Source organism: Alosa alosa, chromosome 23 (genome assembly GCF_017589495.1).
Source record: "Alosa alosa isolate M-15738 ecotype Scorff River chromosome 23, AALO_Geno_1.1, whole genome shotgun sequence".
Classification (NCBI taxonomy): Eukaryota; Metazoa; Chordata; class Actinopteri; order Clupeiformes; family Clupeidae; genus Alosa; species Alosa alosa.
In genome coordinates, this window is record NC_063211.1 from 24,620,192 (window position 1) to 24,638,618 (window position 18,427).

Consider the following 18,427-nt stretch of genomic DNA (forward strand, 5'->3'; position numbering starts at 1 on the left):
GGATGAATAGACCTAGAGAGAGAAACTCTACAGAAATGTACAGAAACTTATATTAAATAATGACACATAAAACCCTGGTGGTGGTTCCCAAATATTTATATTTCTAACATATATCAGAAATTGTGATAGAAATCCTTGTGTTCTGTAAGTTTGCCCATTTGACACTGACATTGTTAGCATTGTTGGCTGTTGGGCTGATTTTTCTTTATTGCTTTTTGTCCTGTTTGTTGCTCAGGTTCACATATGAGATTGCCCCTGTCTTTGTGCTGATGGAGCAGCTCACTCTGAAGAAGATGAGAGAGATGATTGGCTGGCCAAACGGCGAGGGGGACGGTATTTTCTCACCTGGTGAGTGTGAGGGCACTCAGAGAAAGCAGCTAGTATTTCTCCAACGTTCAAGTCAGACGTTTGTGCTGAAAAGAAAACCTTTCCATGTTTTTCTGTGGTCCAGTCAGTGCAGACCCTTTGTTTTGTCTGTGGTATAAAATTGCTTCTTTCTTTGACCGTAGGGGGCGCCATATCCAACATGTACAGTGTGATGGTCGCACGTTACAAGTACTTCCCAGAGATCAAAACCAAAGGCATGTCTGCCGGACCCCGATTGGTCCTTTTCACCTCAGAACATGTATGTAGCACTTTTTACTTGTCTTTTTACAGGCTGAGCTCACCAGTTTCTCTCTCTCTCTTTCTCTCTCTTTCTCTTTCTCTCTCTCTCTTTCTCTGCCTCTCTCTCACACACACACACACACACACACACACACACACACACACAAACACACACACACACTGAGTATGTGTCCATTTTCCATTTTCCATTACAGAGCCACTATTCCATCACCAAAGCTGGAGCAGCGCTGGGATTCGGCAAGGAAAATGTCATTCTGCTGCGCACAGATGAGAGGTGGGTCTTCACGCATCACTTCCTGCCAAGCTCACAACCTGTTTCCCCCTGCATTATTCTGGACCACGCCGTCCCTTCACCATTTATCTGCATGTGCATTCCACAACCTGGCCGCTTGCGCTCATCATAATTTGGATGCATTCAGGTGTGCTGAGCCAACCTACCCCATACATTAGAGCCACTCTCAGGTGTGCTGAGCCAACCTACCCCATACATTAGAGCCACTCTCAGGTGTGCTGAGCCAACCTACCCCATACATTAGAGCCACTCTCAGGTGTGCTGAGCCAACCTACCCCATACATTAGAGCCACTCTCAGGTGTGCTGAGCCAACCTACCCCATACATTAGAGCCACTCTCAGGTGTGTGAGCCAACCTGCCCCATACATTAGAGGTTTAATGTGCTGAGCCAACCTGCCCCATACATTGAGCCACTCTCAGGTGTGCTGAGCCAACCTACCCCCATTAGAGAAGTATCATGCTGAGCCAACCTACCCCATGAAAGCCACTCTCAGGTGTGCTGAGCCAACCTACCCCTGATTGGCTATCTGAGCCAACCTACCCCATACATTGGGAGCTCTCTCAGGTGTGCTGGAGCCAACCACCCCATACATTAGAGCCACTCTCAGGGGTTTTACATTAGAGCCACTCTCAGGTGTGTGAGTTCCTGGCATTGGTTTAATTCTCATATGGCGCCTGTTCCTCCCCTGGAAGTATTATTCAAACTCATGAAAGGCCTCATAAATCTGAGAAGGTGGGCATTCACACCTGGGTCTCCCAGGGAAATCCCCACGACCTGGAGGCCAAGATCATCGATGCCAAGCAGAAGGTGGGCACCTCTGTCTGAAATCTCTCTCTCTCTCTCTCTCTCTTTCCCTCTCCCTCTCACATTTCTTTTCTCTCTCTCTCTCTCTCTCTCTCTTGCTTTTCCATGGCTGTCAGCTAAAGTGAAGGGGAGGAGGGAGACAAGTGGAAGGTAGTGGCTGCATATGGATAAGAGGGAAAAAGGGACAAATGGAGGGGGGCACTGACAAATAGATCAGTTCAGTTAAATTGAGAAGAACCAGAGAGAGAAGAGAAAAGAAATAGAAAGACGCTGAGAGCAAGAATGAGAGCGAGAAAGAGAGAAGGGAGTGCAGAGAGAGAGAGACAGAGATAGGGAGAGAGTTAGTTGAGGTGACTAGGTTTTGGCAGGAAGCCTGTGGGTTCTTGCATCTGCCTCCCCGGGGAGAGTTGTAGCCTGGTGCGCAGTGGGTCGATAGCGAAGGCCATGCCAGAGCTCCCTCTAAACTATGTGAAGATTAATTGGACTGACTTCAGGTCTCGTCCAGTCCGACTGCACAGGGGAGACTGTATTTTGTTTTTAACTTTCTGTTTTTTTTTCCAGTGACTGGAATGATAAGCTCCATTGTGTATTGTTGTGTGCATGTCCATGAATGATGCTCTAATGTATGCATGTCCTTTCAGGGTTATCATCCACTCTTTGTGAATGCCACGGGTGGGACTACTGTGTATGGGGCGTTCGACCCCATCAATGAGATTGCTGACATCTGCGAGAAGTACAACCTTTGGCTGCACGTGGATGTGAGTGACTCTAATCAAAGATCCTTGATTACTAGCTCCGCTTGAACCCTCTCTGCTCTAATCTAATAATACCAGACTACCAGACTCGTCTTAATTACTATTACACTTCATCTACCTTCCATCCATCATACATGAAAATATTGGCTCAAAAGCATTTTGTTTCTATAACATCTCTCTCTCTCTCTCTCTCTCTCTCTCTCTCTCTCTCTCTCTCTATTTGTTGGCGTCAGGGTGCCTGGGGAGGTGGTCTGCTGATGTCCAGGAAGCACCGTCACAAGCTGAATGGTGTTGAGAGGTAAAACACCCACTCCTTGCCTTGCTCTGGAGAGGCTGTGTAGCACTTTTGTAGATTAAAAAATGTGTCACAATGTGTCAATCATCTTTGCACACAAAGTCCGAAACTTTTTTAGTGTGTTTTTTTCCCCACATCTGATCTGATTTCAGTGAACGATGTGTTTTAACTACAGCGTTCTGAATTTGATGGACCAAAACAAAACATACAAAATTACATATTTCAGTGTGCAAAAGTTGTTATCATTTGATTAGTCCTGCACTGTCTTGTCCTAAATCGCACACGGTGTCCTTTATGTAGCCCACATAGGAACCTACTCACAGCAGTGGCTTCTAATGAACATGTGGGCCATTTGAGACCCAGCAGGTGACATGCTCATGTGCTGCTGTACCTTTTGTGTCTCAGGGCAAACTCTGTCACATGGAATCCACACAAGATGATGGGCGTGCCTCTGCAGTGTTCCGCCATCTTGGTCAGGGAGAAGGTGAGGAGATGTTCATTTTAACCATACACACACACACACACACACACACACACACACACACACACAGGGATACACAAGAATGGCTTACATCAAAGCACAGCTTATTGAACTCAGCAGTTGACTAGTCCCTCCTTTTTTATACACACACTGTCTCTCTCTCTCACTCACACACACAGATACACACACACACACATTCTCTCCCTCCCTCTCTCTCTCACACACAAACACAGACACAGGTGCGCGCGTGCGCACACACACACACACACACACACACACACACACACACACACACACACACACACACACACACACACCTTCCCACTCTTCTCCTCCTGTGGACTAACACTCTTCCCTCCCATCTTTCCAGGGCATCCTCGCAGGCTGTAACTCCATGTGTGCCGGATACCTATTCCAGCCTGACAAGCAATACGACGTCACCTATGACACCGGAGACAAGGCCATCCAGTGTGGACGCCACGTGGACATCTTCAAGTTCTGGCTCATGTGGAAGGCCAAGGTCAGAGATTTTGCTATTCATACAGAAATAGTCATTTCATAATAATTAATAATGTAATGCATATTGAAGATAATGATCGAACCATCAGAAATTACACATATTCTAAACCTTGAATGTTGTCTAATAAAGGTATTTTATGTACAAGACCATCAAGATTTAAAGAGAAAAATGTCAATTTTTGTATGCCTGTCTGAGAGGTAATATTATTGGAAAAGATGTTAAGATGTTTGATGACTCTGGAATGGATTGGTTGTCTGCCCACAGGGAACAATAGGATTTGAGCAACACATCGACAAGTGCTTGGAGCTCTCGGAGTACCTCTACAATAAGATCAAGAACCGCGAGGGCTACGAAATGGTGTTTCAGGGGGAGGTGAGAAAACGTCGCCGCCGATCCCACCCACAAGCCTCTCTGTTTGGGGAAGATAACACACACACACATACTGTGGTCATGGATCATGGATCACGCTGTCCATGGCGATGACCGTCGCATATAAAGCAGGGTTCATTCAGTTGAATCGTCAGCGAGGGTGTGTATCTCTATGTGTGTGTGTGTGTGTGTGTGTGTGTGTGTGTGTGTGTGTGTGTGGTATGTCTGTGTATGTATTACAAACATGTGGTAGATCAGTGAGTTTAAGGTGAAGGTTGGTCTGGTCCACTGGATTTGGGGAGGTCAAACAGCACCTCAGCATATTAATCTCACCCTCTCTCTTTGCCCATCTTTCTCTCTCTCTTTCTCTTGTGCTCTCTCTCTCTCGCTCTCTCTCTCTCTCACTTTTCTCTCTCTCTCTTCTCTCTGCAGCCCCAGCACACAAATGTGTGTTTCTGGTACATTCCACCCGGTATGAGAGGCATGCCAGAAGGGGATGAGCGCAGGGAGAGACTTCACAAGGTACAGTTGCCACAGCAACCATCAACGACAAGCAGCAACTACAGCCCCATTACAGCCTGTGTAACCTAGCAACATTGAATGAAATTTCCAATCCTGAAATATGACACAGTGTGAACAGTCACCCCTCCATAACTAACCAGCTCTTGTCATCTTAAAGGAATTATCCGGAGTAAAATGCACTTTAAATCGATTTACGGATGATTGGGAGTACATACGTTGAGTTGACATCCAAATCATGTCATTCGGATGTGTTTTGAGAAAGTTTGATGTTACCGTTTTTAGTCAAAGCTCGTTAGCGTGGAAGTGAGAAGGGCATATTATTTTGCTGCTACAAAACGCTATTTTTATACCTCTTCTACAGTTCCAAACAACATCACACTTACGTGGTAGTGAGTAGAGGGTCCCTAAAGCCAAACCGAAGTATCCCGAGGTCTTTATATGGTCGGATAGAGAATTCAGAATGAATTTCATCAAGCCAGTACCTTTCCGGAAATGTTGCCATCTTTGCTGCCATCTTTGCTGCCATCTTTACTCTGGAAATTCACAATTTCGTTGCCGTTAAAAAAAAAAAACATAGTCCAGTATTTCTTTTGAAATTGAAATGAAGTTGTATGGACTGGACTATGTTTTTTTTTTTTTTTTTAAACGGCTTAATTTTAAATTGTGAATTTCCAGAGCACACTTGGCAATCGACTCCTACGGACTTTCCCCTAAAGATGGCAGCAAAGATGGCAACATTTCGAAAGGTACTGGCTTGATGAAATTCATTCTGGACTCTCTATCCCGACCACATAAAGACCTTTGGGATACTTCGGGTTTGGCTTTAGGGACCTCTACTCACTACCAACGTAAGTGTAATGTTGTTTGGAACTGTAGAAGAGGTATAAAAATACATCCGAATGACATGATTTGGATGTCAACTCAACGTATGTACTCCCAATCATCCGTAAATTGATCTAAAGTGCATTTTACTTTGGATAATTCCTTTAAAGGAGGCAATGATACTAATTTAAGACATATTCTCGTAATATTATCCACACAAACTGGCAGCTTTGTAAATCCTTTACATTTTCTGGAGATGAATACTGAATTAAGTTCTACCTTCCACACATATGGTGATCTAATGCTCTAAATGTGTCTAATGAACTAGCTAAAGAGCACTTCAAAACAAAAAGTTGCTTGCCTGCCATCATTTCTGTTCCCATAGCCTAAGTGACTAACATAAGTCAGGTTAGTCAGTAAGTAGGCCTATGGCTGCATCTCATGCCATCAGTTGAAAAAGAGCCGAAGCTTTATCTTTCCCACTGTGTGTCTTCCGTTAGGTTGCACCCAAGATCAAAGCCATGATGATGGAGTGTGGCAGCACCATGGTGGGCTACCAGCCCCAGGGAGACAAGGTCAACTTCTTCCGCATGGTCATCTCCAACCACGCTGCCACCCGCTCCGACATAGACTTCCTCATCGACGAGATCGAGAGGCTGGGTGTTGACCTGTGAGAGTGCTGCTAGCGCCCTCCAGTGGCCACAGGTTTGCAGCCCAACTCTTTGGAGGAGGGGGAAAAAACTGAGTTATGGCTTGTCCTGTCGAACCTCCCCCCTTCAATGGCTCAACTGGTTTCCACATAGAGATTATACTCAAGCTATTACCTTACAGTATCCCACCTCCGACCCCCTTCCTCTTTGCTTTTTCCCCAACGGCGCGGGTTGATGATGTAATCAGATGTTGTGTGCTGTCGTCTCCTGTATGCTCTCAGTGCGTCCTGTACGTTCTCTATTTCTCTCTTTGTCAGTAGGTATTTAGCTGTATGTGATAATAACAGTATAGAGCCCTGGCTTCAACAGGGCTCTTTCCAAGACAGCGGGACAGCCCCTTTCCAGCATCTGTGATGTTGTGTCTGACCATGGTAGAAATTCCATAACTCAATAATGAGATCTGTTTTATTTAAATTCATATATAAATTAATCAATTATACTGGTGCTTTATGCTTGTAAATATGGATAAATTATAAGACAAGGTGCACCACCTTCATTTAATGCAGTTTCTCTTTTCCAAAGCCCATGAGTGTTGAAGTAGTGCACTTTGTGTTGTAAAACAGTGGTAATGTACTGTACTCGGCTCTGTACTCGATCGCCATGTTTCCAGAGCTTTCCACTCTCGTGTAGACTGGGAAAAGTCCTGACACATTGCCTTTGTGAGAGATACATAATATATAATATATATATATATATGTAATAGTTTTCCACTATGTTTCAAATGTTTATTCTATTATGAGCTTATAGTTGTATAGAGGTTAACCTATAGGTCTATGAAAGATATATAAAAAAAATTATATAATGACATATTAACAGTGTTTGAGAGTCTAGTATTTTATTCCATTTGTAATGTATCTTTTAAACTATGTATTCAAATAGGTTTTAAATAATGTTTATGGTACCGTAGTGAATTTGTGAGCCAAAGACACAAACAACTAGACATGCATCAATCCGCTGCCCATCCTGAACCAATGGGTACATTTATGTAATATATGAATGAATATATATTATGGATCTTATGCACATAATGATAACTCTATGATGCACTCCCTAAATCTCAGTGCAATTGAATCGTGTTGTGTACCTGTTGTGTGTCATATATTACTCTATTTCTGTGTCTATGTGTGTGTGTGTGTGTGTGTGTGTGTATATATAGATGTTTGAATGAGTGTAAATGTGTGTGTGCATGTATAAGTGTGAATGTATATGTGCATGTGTGTGTGTGTGTGTGTGTGTGTGTGTGTGTGTGTGTGTGTGTGTGTGTGTGTGTGTGTGTGTGTGTGTGTGTAACTTTGAATGTTCCCGAGACCTTGGGACAGAGTTGTTTGCGGCGTTGTCGTGCGATGCTTGACTCAGGCAGTGTCGTCTCTGCCCTTTTTCTTTCTTTAGTGAAAAGCACAAAGTGGGTTGGCCTCATGGGAGGCTGAGGAATGTAAAGTTCCCGTGAAGTGAGAACGGACTGTGTACATAGACAATAATCACATAAACAAGAGACATATTTATCATTTATTTAATGAAGATTTAAACATACTTATACTTACCTTCGGTGAGGAAGGCATTTTAACATGAGGTACTTACTTATTCAACCCAAATGTCTGAATTTCAAGTATGATCGTTTGCACAGCGTCCTTTTCTCCCATTCTCCTCCATTGCAAATGGATTTTATGCCGGGAGGGAGTGACGCCGTATACAGTATTTTCTGGACCAGAAAAAGCAAAGCTGCACAATAAGCTATGTCACTGTCTGTGTATTCAGTGGAATGAAAGCTGTGTGTCCTATGGGTGATGGTCCTACTTGTGTAATGATAGGCACTTTAGCATACAATCACGCCATGTTCAAACTGTTATTGTTACATGTAATAAAACCTCTATTAAAAACACTGATGCATGTCCCTGTCTTTGTTTTGTTGTTGATCTTGACTCAGACTCTGTTTAAAAGCTTAAGAACTCTTACGTCTCTCAGTCCCACTCGCAGATTGTTTTTGGCCATCTTGTTGTGCATATAAATGCATATAGTAATAGTGACATTTATCTTTTAAGCTGTGCAGACGCAGTAGAAGTAGAAGGAAACCCCAAAGAGAGTCTGTTGATTGGCTGTCTGAACCCAAAAGTCCCAGAATCCCTTTGGTCGTCAACTCCCATTACACTGTTCAATCACCAAGGAGAAGAATTCAGCTGACCTCCAGCTGACATTATGTGTGTGTGTGTGTGTGTGTGTGTGTGTGTGTGTGTGTGTGTTTGTTTAAAAAAAGTAGAACTGAAAAAAAAAAAGTAGAACTGAAAGATGCAACCCTCTAAGGTCGATTCACACTCAGTAATACCATGACACCAAACAGAGATTTTTAAGAGGGATCATGACTTTGTGCTGAAAAGCCTCTATATATATACACGGATTAAAGTATAAAGGATGATGTTGATAATGATAATAATGATGATGATGATGATAATAATGTCTATACCCTGTTCTGAGGCATAATTACAGGCTAATTTGGAAGCAGGTGTTTCAGGCATTGAGTAATAATGGCAACATAATGAAGGAGCTGATAGTTTAACCCAGGGATCACACACTGTCACTCACTCAACCCCCCCCCTCACACACACACACACACACACACACACACACACACACACACACATATAAACACGCATGCACGGAGAGAAAACACATCCACACAAATATGCATGCAAAGACAGACAGAGAGAGAGAGAGAAAGACAGACAGAGAGAGAGAGAGAAAGAGAGAGTGGAAGAAAGGCTGGGGCTGGGACAAACAATGCTGCCATTATGGCCAATGAGCTGTATCTGAGTCTGGCAAAAAAACATGGCACAAATGTACAAACACACACACACACACACACACACACACAGTCCAAATCCAGACAGACATTCAGGGAACCAATTCAATCAGCCCAGGAGCTATCTGTGAACGTATAACTGATATCCACCACACACAACAGAAAGTCTGTGAGCCTTTATGTGACAAGTCAATGCCACTCTGCTGATGTCAAATTGTGTGATATAACCTTTAGTCATAACAAATCGTTTGAGCAAGGGCTAACATTTTACAAGGTCAACGATTTTAAAACCTATGACCACACAACACTGAGTTGGCAAATAGACTAGGCCTACAACGGACACAAAGTTGAAGTTGAACTGAAGTTGAAAGATATGATATCAGTAACAGATTGAAGAATCAAAGAATCATTAATGTGGACTCATCCGGTAATATTGTGTGATTGTGTGAATTGAAGCCTGTGCTTCAATAAGTAATAGGAGAAACTTGTAAACAGCCCCCTCTAGTGGACAGCAAAAAAACATGTGGGCTAAACTAATCTGCAATCTTTTCAGAGCCGAAGGCTATAGTTTTTATAACCTAATATGATTGATATCTAGAACATATGTCCTCAATATGGTATGATCATTTCTAATTTTTCAGCCATGTAACCCTACAAATCAGCAACCACACAATAAGTAATTAATTTAGACAACTATATATCACGACTTTGTCTAGTCTGATATTTTGATACAACTGATTTTTTAACAATAATTTTGAAGGGAATAGTTCAAACATTGCCTTACTTTATTGAGATATTTTCACACATTGGAATAAAGTCCCCAGTGCCGATTCTAGAAAACGTTGATGGGTTGGCTAGGCTGGGGCAGACTCACACAAGGCCCTTTCACACTGGCGAAATTGCCGCGATTTTATGTACCAGAATCGCGGAACGACTGTCCCTTTCACATAGACCGAGGCGGAATGGCGGGACAAAGTTGTCATGTACTGAATAGAGAACTATCTCTTTAAGAGGAACTTTATGTTATAAAGTGTAATTGGGGAACCTGTTTAATGTTACACTTGCTTTTGGAATTGGGAGTAAAACGACAAGCAGTTGAAACCAGTGTCCGAGATTTAATTCTGTGGACGTGCAACTATTAACAGTTTAATAGTACAACATAAAATATAACATTGGCGACGAGAAGTGGGCGAGCACAAGTACGGGAGAAAACGTGAATTTTAATATGGATAAAGTGAGTATCCCGATGTTTGAGTGCTTCAAAGACCCGGCTACATTAGGTCGACGGTGGACTCGATGGCTAAATTCATTTGAACTTTTTGCCGACGGCAAAGGACTTTTAGTCAATGGAGATACACCTGCTGCAACTTTACAACGCAGGAGAGCCTTGCTTCTACACCATGCAGGGCCTGATGTACAGGACATTTTTACTACCTTGCCTAACACGGGTGGTGTGGCTGATTACGGAGCTGCAACGCAAGCCCTGAATGATTACTTTGTACCTCGTGTAAATACTGCTTTTGCGCGGCAGTCATTCCATGCACTTTCGCAAAAACAAGGAGAGACAGTGCAACAGTTTACAACAAGGCTCAGGCAAGAGGCCAGGGATTGTGCATTTGGTGCCTATATGAACAATCAGATTCTTGACGCAGTCGTGGCACGATGTTCCTCCAGCTACGTTCGCCGAAAACTTTTGGAAGAGGGACACGACCTCACTCTGGCACGTGCGTTGGACGTCGCATCACTCTGCGAGAGGATTGAGGAGCAGTTGTCTCTAACAACTGGAGGAGAAGCTGCAAGTGCAAATACAGAAAGTGTTAACAGGGTAGGACCAAAGCACAATCAAGCTAAATTTAAGAGACTTCAAAATACACAGAAAAGTAAGTCAGAACTGCACCAATGCTATAGATGTGGAAATACAGATCACTTCGGCAAAGATCCAAAATGCCCAGCTAGAGGTCAGAAGTGCCACAAATGTAATGGAAATTACCACTTTTCCAAAGTATGCAGGACCAAAAAGAATAGGAAACAAACTGTAAATGATGTGGAAGAACAGACAGATTATGCATTTTTGGTGACAGACAACTCCATGCAAAATAGGCTGAACGTGTGCCTGGGAGGAGTAAACTTGAAGATGCTCATAGACTCTGGTGCTACCTGCAATATAGTTGATGAGAACACATGGGGGAAACTGAAAAATGAACACATAAAATGCCATTCCTATCTCTCAGCAGACAGGAAGCTATATGCTTATTCGTCCAACCAGCCATTGACAGTAAATGGAGCTTTCAAGTGTGAAACTAAGATTGGAAATTCCAGTGAAAATGCTGAGTTTATTGTCATCAAAGGACATGGCGAACCATTATTAGGAAAGGACACAGCAGCAAAGCTTGGAGTACTGAGAATTGGAACGGATATAGCAGTAATAGCGAATACCGTTCAACTTGAGAGGACCTGTAGAGAGAAAAATAAAAGAACTGTTAGACACGGACATAATAGAAGAAGGGAATGGTCCTACTCCATGGGTCAACCCAGTAGTAGTTGTGCCAAAAGCCAACTCTGAAATCAGATTATGCCTGGATATCGTCAAAGCAACCCCGTACATCGCCAGAGAACGATACCCTATACCCACGGTGGATGAAATCCTGCAAGGCATGAATGGGTCCATGGTGTTCAGCAAACTGGATCTCAAGTGGGGTTATCACCAACTGGAGTTGACACCTGCATCACGCCAGATCACAACATTTGCTGTCCACAATGGAGTCTACAGATACAAACGACTGATCTTCGGAGTGTCTTCAGCCAGTGAGCAGTACCAGCATGAAATTGCATCTGCATTAGCTGGAATAGAGGGAGTCGAAAACATCTCAGACGACATTGTAGTTCATGCAGCAGACCAGAAAACCCATGACCAGCGTCTATATGCTGTCCTGAAGCGCCTGCGGGAGTGTGGACTTACATTAAATCCTGCAAAATGTGAGTTTAATATGGATCGCTTAGTTTTCATGGGAATCCTGCTGACAAACAAAGGAATTGGACCTACTGAAGAGAGAGTTAGGGCAATAGTGGAAGCCAGAGAGCCAGAAAATGCCTCAGAGGTGAGAAGCTTTCTAGGTCTTGCCTGTTACAGCAGCCGGTTCATTCCAGAATTTGCGACTCTGGCGGAGCCATTGAGACGTCTAATCAGAAAAGACACTCAATTTGTGTTTGGTCCAGAGCAAAGAAAAGCATTTAATGCACTCAAAGATGGACTGGCGAAAGCTGGAACCTTGGCGTACTATAATAAGGATGCACCAACACGAGTGATAGCGGACGCCAGCCCAGTGGGACTCGGCGCTGTGCTTGTGCAACGCCAGCAGGGCGAGATGGTTCCTATCTGCTATGTGAGCAGAAGCTTGAGTGACTGCGAGAGAAGATACTCTCAAACAGAGAAGGAAGCCTTAGGTTTGGTGTGGGCCTGTGAAAGACTTCATCCCTATGTATATGGCAGACAGTTTGAGCTTGTCACTGATCACAAACAATTGGAGGCAATATACAGCCCGCGATCGCAACCCTGTGCCCGTGTGGAAAGATGGGTCTTACGTTTACAGCCATACGACTTCAAAGTTGTCCATGTGCCAGGAAAAGCGAACATCGCTGACCCATTGTCACGCATGTTGGGGAAGACCACCATAAAAGAGCAACATTCACATGGATCTGAAGAATATGTGCGGTTCATTGCTGTGAATGCCACCCCTATAGCTCTGACAACAAGAGAGGTGGAGGAAGCCTCAAGGAATGATCTGGAGCTGATAGAGGTGAGAAAAGCAATAGAGACTGGATGTTTTGAAAATGCATGGCATACGCACTCAACAGTCAATGAACTCTGTGTTATTGGCTACATTGTGCTACTGTGGTACCCGTATTGTGTTACCAAAAGCCTTCTGGTAGAGAGCACTCATGCTCAAGATGAGAGACATTTGGGGATTGTTGGAACCAAACAACATCTGAGAAGCAAAGTGTGGTGGCCAGGTATAGACAAAGCTGCAGAAAGACATTGTAGAGCATGCCATGGGTGTCAGATAACATCAAGACCTGATGCACCCAACCTCTAATACAACGCCACTGCCAGATGGGCCGTGGAAAGATTTAGCCGTGGACTTACTTGGACCACTACCATCAAAACACTCAATCCTAGTTGTGGTAGATTACTATAGCAGATACTAGTATGATATACTCACTTCCACAACGACTGAAAAAGTGATTGACAGTCTTGAGTCGATATTCAGTCGACATGGACTACCTGTAACACTGAAATCCGATAATGGACCACAATTCAAGTCTGATGAATTCAGAAATTATTGTGCTGAGAATGGAATTACACATGTGAGAACAACGCCAAAGTGGGCTCAAGCGAATGGTGAAGTGGAGCGCCAGAATGCTTCAATCATGAAATGCATCCGAATTGCACAGTCAGATGGACTTGACTGGCAGAAAGAGCTTAGGCGATATGCCACTGTTTACAGAGGAATCACACACAACACAACAGGGAAAAGTCCAGCGGAACTCTTGTTCAATAGGAAGATGCGAGGCAAGCTGCCGGAAATCACATCTGCTGAAATGGATCTGGAAGTAAGCGATAAAGATGCAGAACAAAAAGGGAAATATAAACTGTACGCTGACGAGCAGAGAAAAGCAGAATACTCTGATGTGGATGTTGGAGATCAAGTGCTGATGAGACAAGAGAAAGTGGATAAGTTCACTACAACATTCAACAAAACACCACATACAGTAGTAAGCAAGTACGGGAACAAAATAACCGTGGAATCACCTGCCGGAACTCAGTACAGCCGAAACACAACCAGTGTGAAGAAATACATTACAGACCTACAAGGAACAGAAGAAGTGGGAAACGGGGAGACTGGGTCAAACCCAGAGCAACAACCAGCTATGGACACTTCCAGTAATCCTGTTGTGCCAGCTGAACAGAGCAGCCCTCCTGCACCTCTTAGGCCTCAGCGCCACAGAAAACCACCTGAGAGACTAAAAGACTTTGTCATGACTTAAGTCACATGTTTTGATTGGAAAAAAGAAAGAATTGACTGTTCTTTGTCAATGTAAATGTTTGCTGTACTAAAGCAGATGAGTTACATATGAGTTCTGATAACCAGTGTTTGAATCTTACAGATGATTTATGAGTAACCAGTTTAAATGCTGTGGGTAACTTTAAAATGAGAAACAAACAGTAAGTTTTGAGAAGACATTTTAGTTGTGTTTGTATTCATGACAGAGAACATTGCCCTGAAAGAAGACATGTTTATTTCGTAAGAATTTATGTCCAAGTAAAGGGGGGATGTCATGTACTGAATAGAGAGCTATCTCTTTAAGAGGAACTTTATGTTATAAAGTGTAATTGGGGAACCTGTTTAATGTTACACTTGCTTTTGCAATTGGGAGTAAAACGACAAGCAGTTGAAACCGGTGTCCGAGATTTAATTCTGTGGACGTGCAACTATTAACAGTTTAATAGTACAACATAAAATATAACAAAAGTGTCTCGCCAAATTTACTACCAGGCCCCCTAGACATTTTGCCGAGTTTTTTCGTTCCGGCACCATTGTGAATGGGACAAGGCGGAAAGGGGAGTCTGGGCGGGCATTTCGATGCTATGTCCAGCCCACCACAGGAGATTGCAAAAAAATCTAACTGATCAAAAGCAGCAATAGCAGAGACAGCACATTATGTCAATCTATAAATTCACAAAGTCTCCAGTCATTCAATGCCTGCTAGAGTTGACTAGCTTGGAATGCAATCAGTTGCCATAATAGGCTATCCTAAAATCCAGCGAAAAAACAAAGCATGAACTCATGAGCGTCTGTCTGCCCTATATGTAGGCCTATATCCTCTGATTGCAATGCTTACAGATATCTAGGCGATATTTGTAACATTTGTTTTGTATTTGGCCTGTTATAAAATCATGTAGACCTATTGAACAATTTAAACACATTAGGAACCGCAAAGTTGAAGACATGCATAAAGACATAGATGCAAATTTAAAACCGGATTACTCTGGAACGGCTAACTGTACAGGGACTTTACACCTTTGTGTTCGGTAAGGTCTGCTGTTTATTCTGATATATGGTTTGTTATGTGTTGAGGTAAAGTTCGCGAAGTATTCCACCAAGATGAATGGGTAGGGAGACGGGCGCAAAGAATATGATTAAATTAAAGTTACTTTTCTCGCGAACCGTTTACCACAACAACTAACCACTAAAATAGTTTAAAAGCTGAGAAAAAGCTCTTTCTGTGATGGCTACTTCGCAAGTACTTTGGGTGGGACAGAATACCTATAGCCTACAGAGCAGCAGCTCTGGTCATATCGGCTCTGTCTCACATGATGTATGATTTAAATGCATTATCGCTTCACTACCCAACACGTGAACAAGAAAGAAAAGAAAAAAGAAACCAATGTGCTTATGTCGCGATTTCCGATAGGCCCAGGCCTAGAGAAAAGACAGCTATGGTAACCTAACAATTAGGATTTGCTTTGCCTACACTGCTGTTTGGTTGTCCCAAACTTTGAGACGATCCATAGGCTACTCGCATTAACTGAATCTTATCAACCCAAACTGCGATGTTCCAAACAGAGTGACAGGATGCAATGTCTAATAATCTCACTGCCTTCGGCATAACTGCTAACAGTGCGCCTAGGCCTACTGTTAAACACCTGAAAAATATAAGCTGCTGTTTTCTTTTCATGACGAGCACTAGGCCTACGCTTAAATGATTTATGACTGAATGGAATGTTGCGTTTTTAAGCGCCAGAACTGCTTATCACGTCGTGTGACAAAGTTTACACCAATCATCATCTTCTAATGTATCCTTATGTTGAGATGTCCATTCTCTTTGCCCTAGGAAAATTTGTGCGCGAAGCATGTTTCAATTAAGACAATACACAAGCTATTTTTTTATTGTTGTAATATTGAATGATTTCATTAATAAATTGTGGATAACTGCTGGCGGCGCCACTGACCAAGGCCACAGTAGCCTGTGAACCTCTGATTTTCAAAGGGAAATCACGGCGAACGCAAGGGCAACTCTTCAATTTCCCTTCAAAATTACTTTTTATTGTCTGAAGACATCTATCGCAAGAATCTAACATTCTAACAGCAACAGCAAAGCAAATGCAACCAAAGTGCAGTCGGTTCTCCCGCCATGGTTTTTGAAATCACACACCTGCTGTATCTGAAGCCCCACGCAGGCATAATAAGGCCTAGGCCTACGACTATCACTCTACACGCCCCCTGTTGCACGTCACAATTTAATTTACAATAGAAAAGGCCTTCAAGAGTACACATGGGAAAAGCAAACAATACATATCAAAGCCTTACATTCAATATCAATTATGCATTAATAATACATTGTTTTATGTAAGGAATAATAATAAAAAAAAACACTATTTGAGATATAAAGTAACAGATAACTTTGTAGAAGGCCGACGACGAAAAAATCTCCCTACCTAACATCATAGACATAATATACATAGACGCCGCATTGGCTGCTGGAAACAAGAAATGCGGCCGCCATCTTGGACCGGTCATACTCCTCGTGGCGTTGCAGCAGAAGACACAAGATGACAGCACTGTGCAGCATGTTCCTTCTCAAATCGGTGGACCATACTCGGGGGATTTACTTTTCACCAGTAAGATTTAACATAACCGTACTATTGGTTGTATTTTGTGAATAGAATATTACCAGAGAGCTGAGAAGGAGCAATCTTTGATATTACTGTATGAAAATCTAGCTAGGCTATGTTTACTCGGTGTTCACCCGGCTATGAACTGAGACTTGATAAGTCATATTCCATAACACTGACTTAGATTACAACTGACACAAGAAGGCTATTGTAGAAATAAATCATACTAGATTTGGCCGTGAATTTTACACAAGTGGCATAGACTAGCCTATTGGGCAATCGCTAGCTGCTACTTGTAGCCTAAGTGTGTTGGTGTGTAGCCTGGGGTGTAGTGTGTAGCCTCACTATTTCCTGAATAAAGTAACTTTTCAATAGCTCAACTTCTTTATTTATCAAGTAGCTTAGCCAGACAAGCTACACTTTTCTTGTCATGTGAAATTAGCACAATTTAAAGTAGCTTCCTATGTAGTGAACTAGCCTACTGCTGTGTTTGTGTTAGGCTACTAATACATTTGACTGGGTTGTAGTTTTGTGTAGTGTTTTATTCATGGCAGAGTAACTGATAGTTTAGCTCACTAACATTTCGAAGTAGCTTGCCCAACACTGTATTATTCACATGTCATTTACCCTAACAAGAATAAGATGCCTCTCAAATTCCTTTTCATTCATTTATTTATTATTTTGTATCTCTCCAGAACAACTGCCTTGTTCAAGAAGACTGAATGAACTGAACGGTCTCCTCACACCCCTGGAACTGAGGAAGGTGCTCTTCTTTGCAGTACTGCAGGGCATCTGCTACACTGTGACTGAATGTTTGATTTATGAGCTCCACCTTCATCACCTGCATTCGCCACTCTGTGTCCTATTTTCCCATCGTCTGGTTGACTCAGTCCTCTTTTATGGAGTTTACCCAGTTTACTATGCCATCTTATTTGCCCACCTGCCGTCTGAAGCACTTATGTTCTCAGACAAAGTGTACCCAAGCAATTTTAGCAAGGTGGGAACATACAAAATGACATGCACCAGTTGTCGAAATCATAGAACCAACTGCATGATGGTAACTCTGTCTTACTGAGCCTGTGAAGACACTCCCTGATTCTTTACTGATTGCAATGAGCGGGTTGATCTTAGCAGTTTCTAAAATGTTTCTTAATTCCTTTTTATTTAATCTCTTCATTGGGGCTGGAACCTTTCTGTGAACAGATGCTGTTGATGAACCCATTGACACTGTACAAGTGACAAGTCACCTTTTTGTCTTGAATTGATGAACTGTTACACTTACTATGCCAAACCAATGTCTGTTTTTTTAGGATCAGAAACAAACCTACAAATTTGCACTTTACAATATTTATGGAACTTGTCTAACAAATGCTGTTGATATTGAACCCAGTTACTCCATTTCCTTTATGCCACACCAATGTCTGTTCATCACTTTATTTTTGATGGCACTGAACTGAAAATGTTAATGGATTTTTTTCTGTAAATTTAACTCATTAAAACTTGTATCAAATTAGTAGTTAGTGGATTAGTTATGTTCCCAGTTTTTATATTGGATGTCATCACTTTATAATATATCATATATCAGAATATTCTATTACTGTTAAGCCCACTATGAATATTAAAATACACACAACCATGTTTCCTGTATCATACAGCTTTTCTACTGGGAGGTTTACAACTTATTCTGAGTCAATTTTACCCAAGTTTGTCACTAAACCACATAGGCCTACTTGGAATACCCCTCAGATGTCTGAATGGC

At 42.4% G+C, this 18,427-nt stretch overlaps 1 protein-coding gene across 1 annotated transcript in view; it reads left to right on the top strand.

The window, feature by feature from the left end:
- Positions 1 to 8,078, top strand: part of gad1b (glutamate decarboxylase 1b) — a 21,652-nt gene extending 13,574 nt beyond the window's left edge. The window contains exons 7-17 of the mRNA XM_048235147.1: positions 236 to 348; positions 510 to 625; positions 822 to 905; positions 1,681 to 1,728; positions 2,367 to 2,483; positions 2,714 to 2,778; positions 3,181 to 3,259; positions 3,627 to 3,776; positions 4,041 to 4,148; positions 4,578 to 4,667; positions 5,990 to 8,078. Coding sequence (XP_048091104.1) covers positions 236 to 348; positions 510 to 625; positions 822 to 905; positions 1,681 to 1,728; positions 2,367 to 2,483; positions 2,714 to 2,778; positions 3,181 to 3,259; positions 3,627 to 3,776; positions 4,041 to 4,148; positions 4,578 to 4,667; positions 5,990 to 6,163 — 1,144 coding nt within the window. The 3' untranslated portion in view covers positions 6,164 to 8,078. The remainder of the gene's footprint in view (positions 1 to 235; positions 349 to 509; positions 626 to 821; positions 906 to 1,680; positions 1,729 to 2,366; positions 2,484 to 2,713; positions 2,779 to 3,180; positions 3,260 to 3,626; positions 3,777 to 4,040; positions 4,149 to 4,577; positions 4,668 to 5,989) is intronic.
- Positions 8,079 to 18,427: the final 10,349 nt, after the last annotated feature.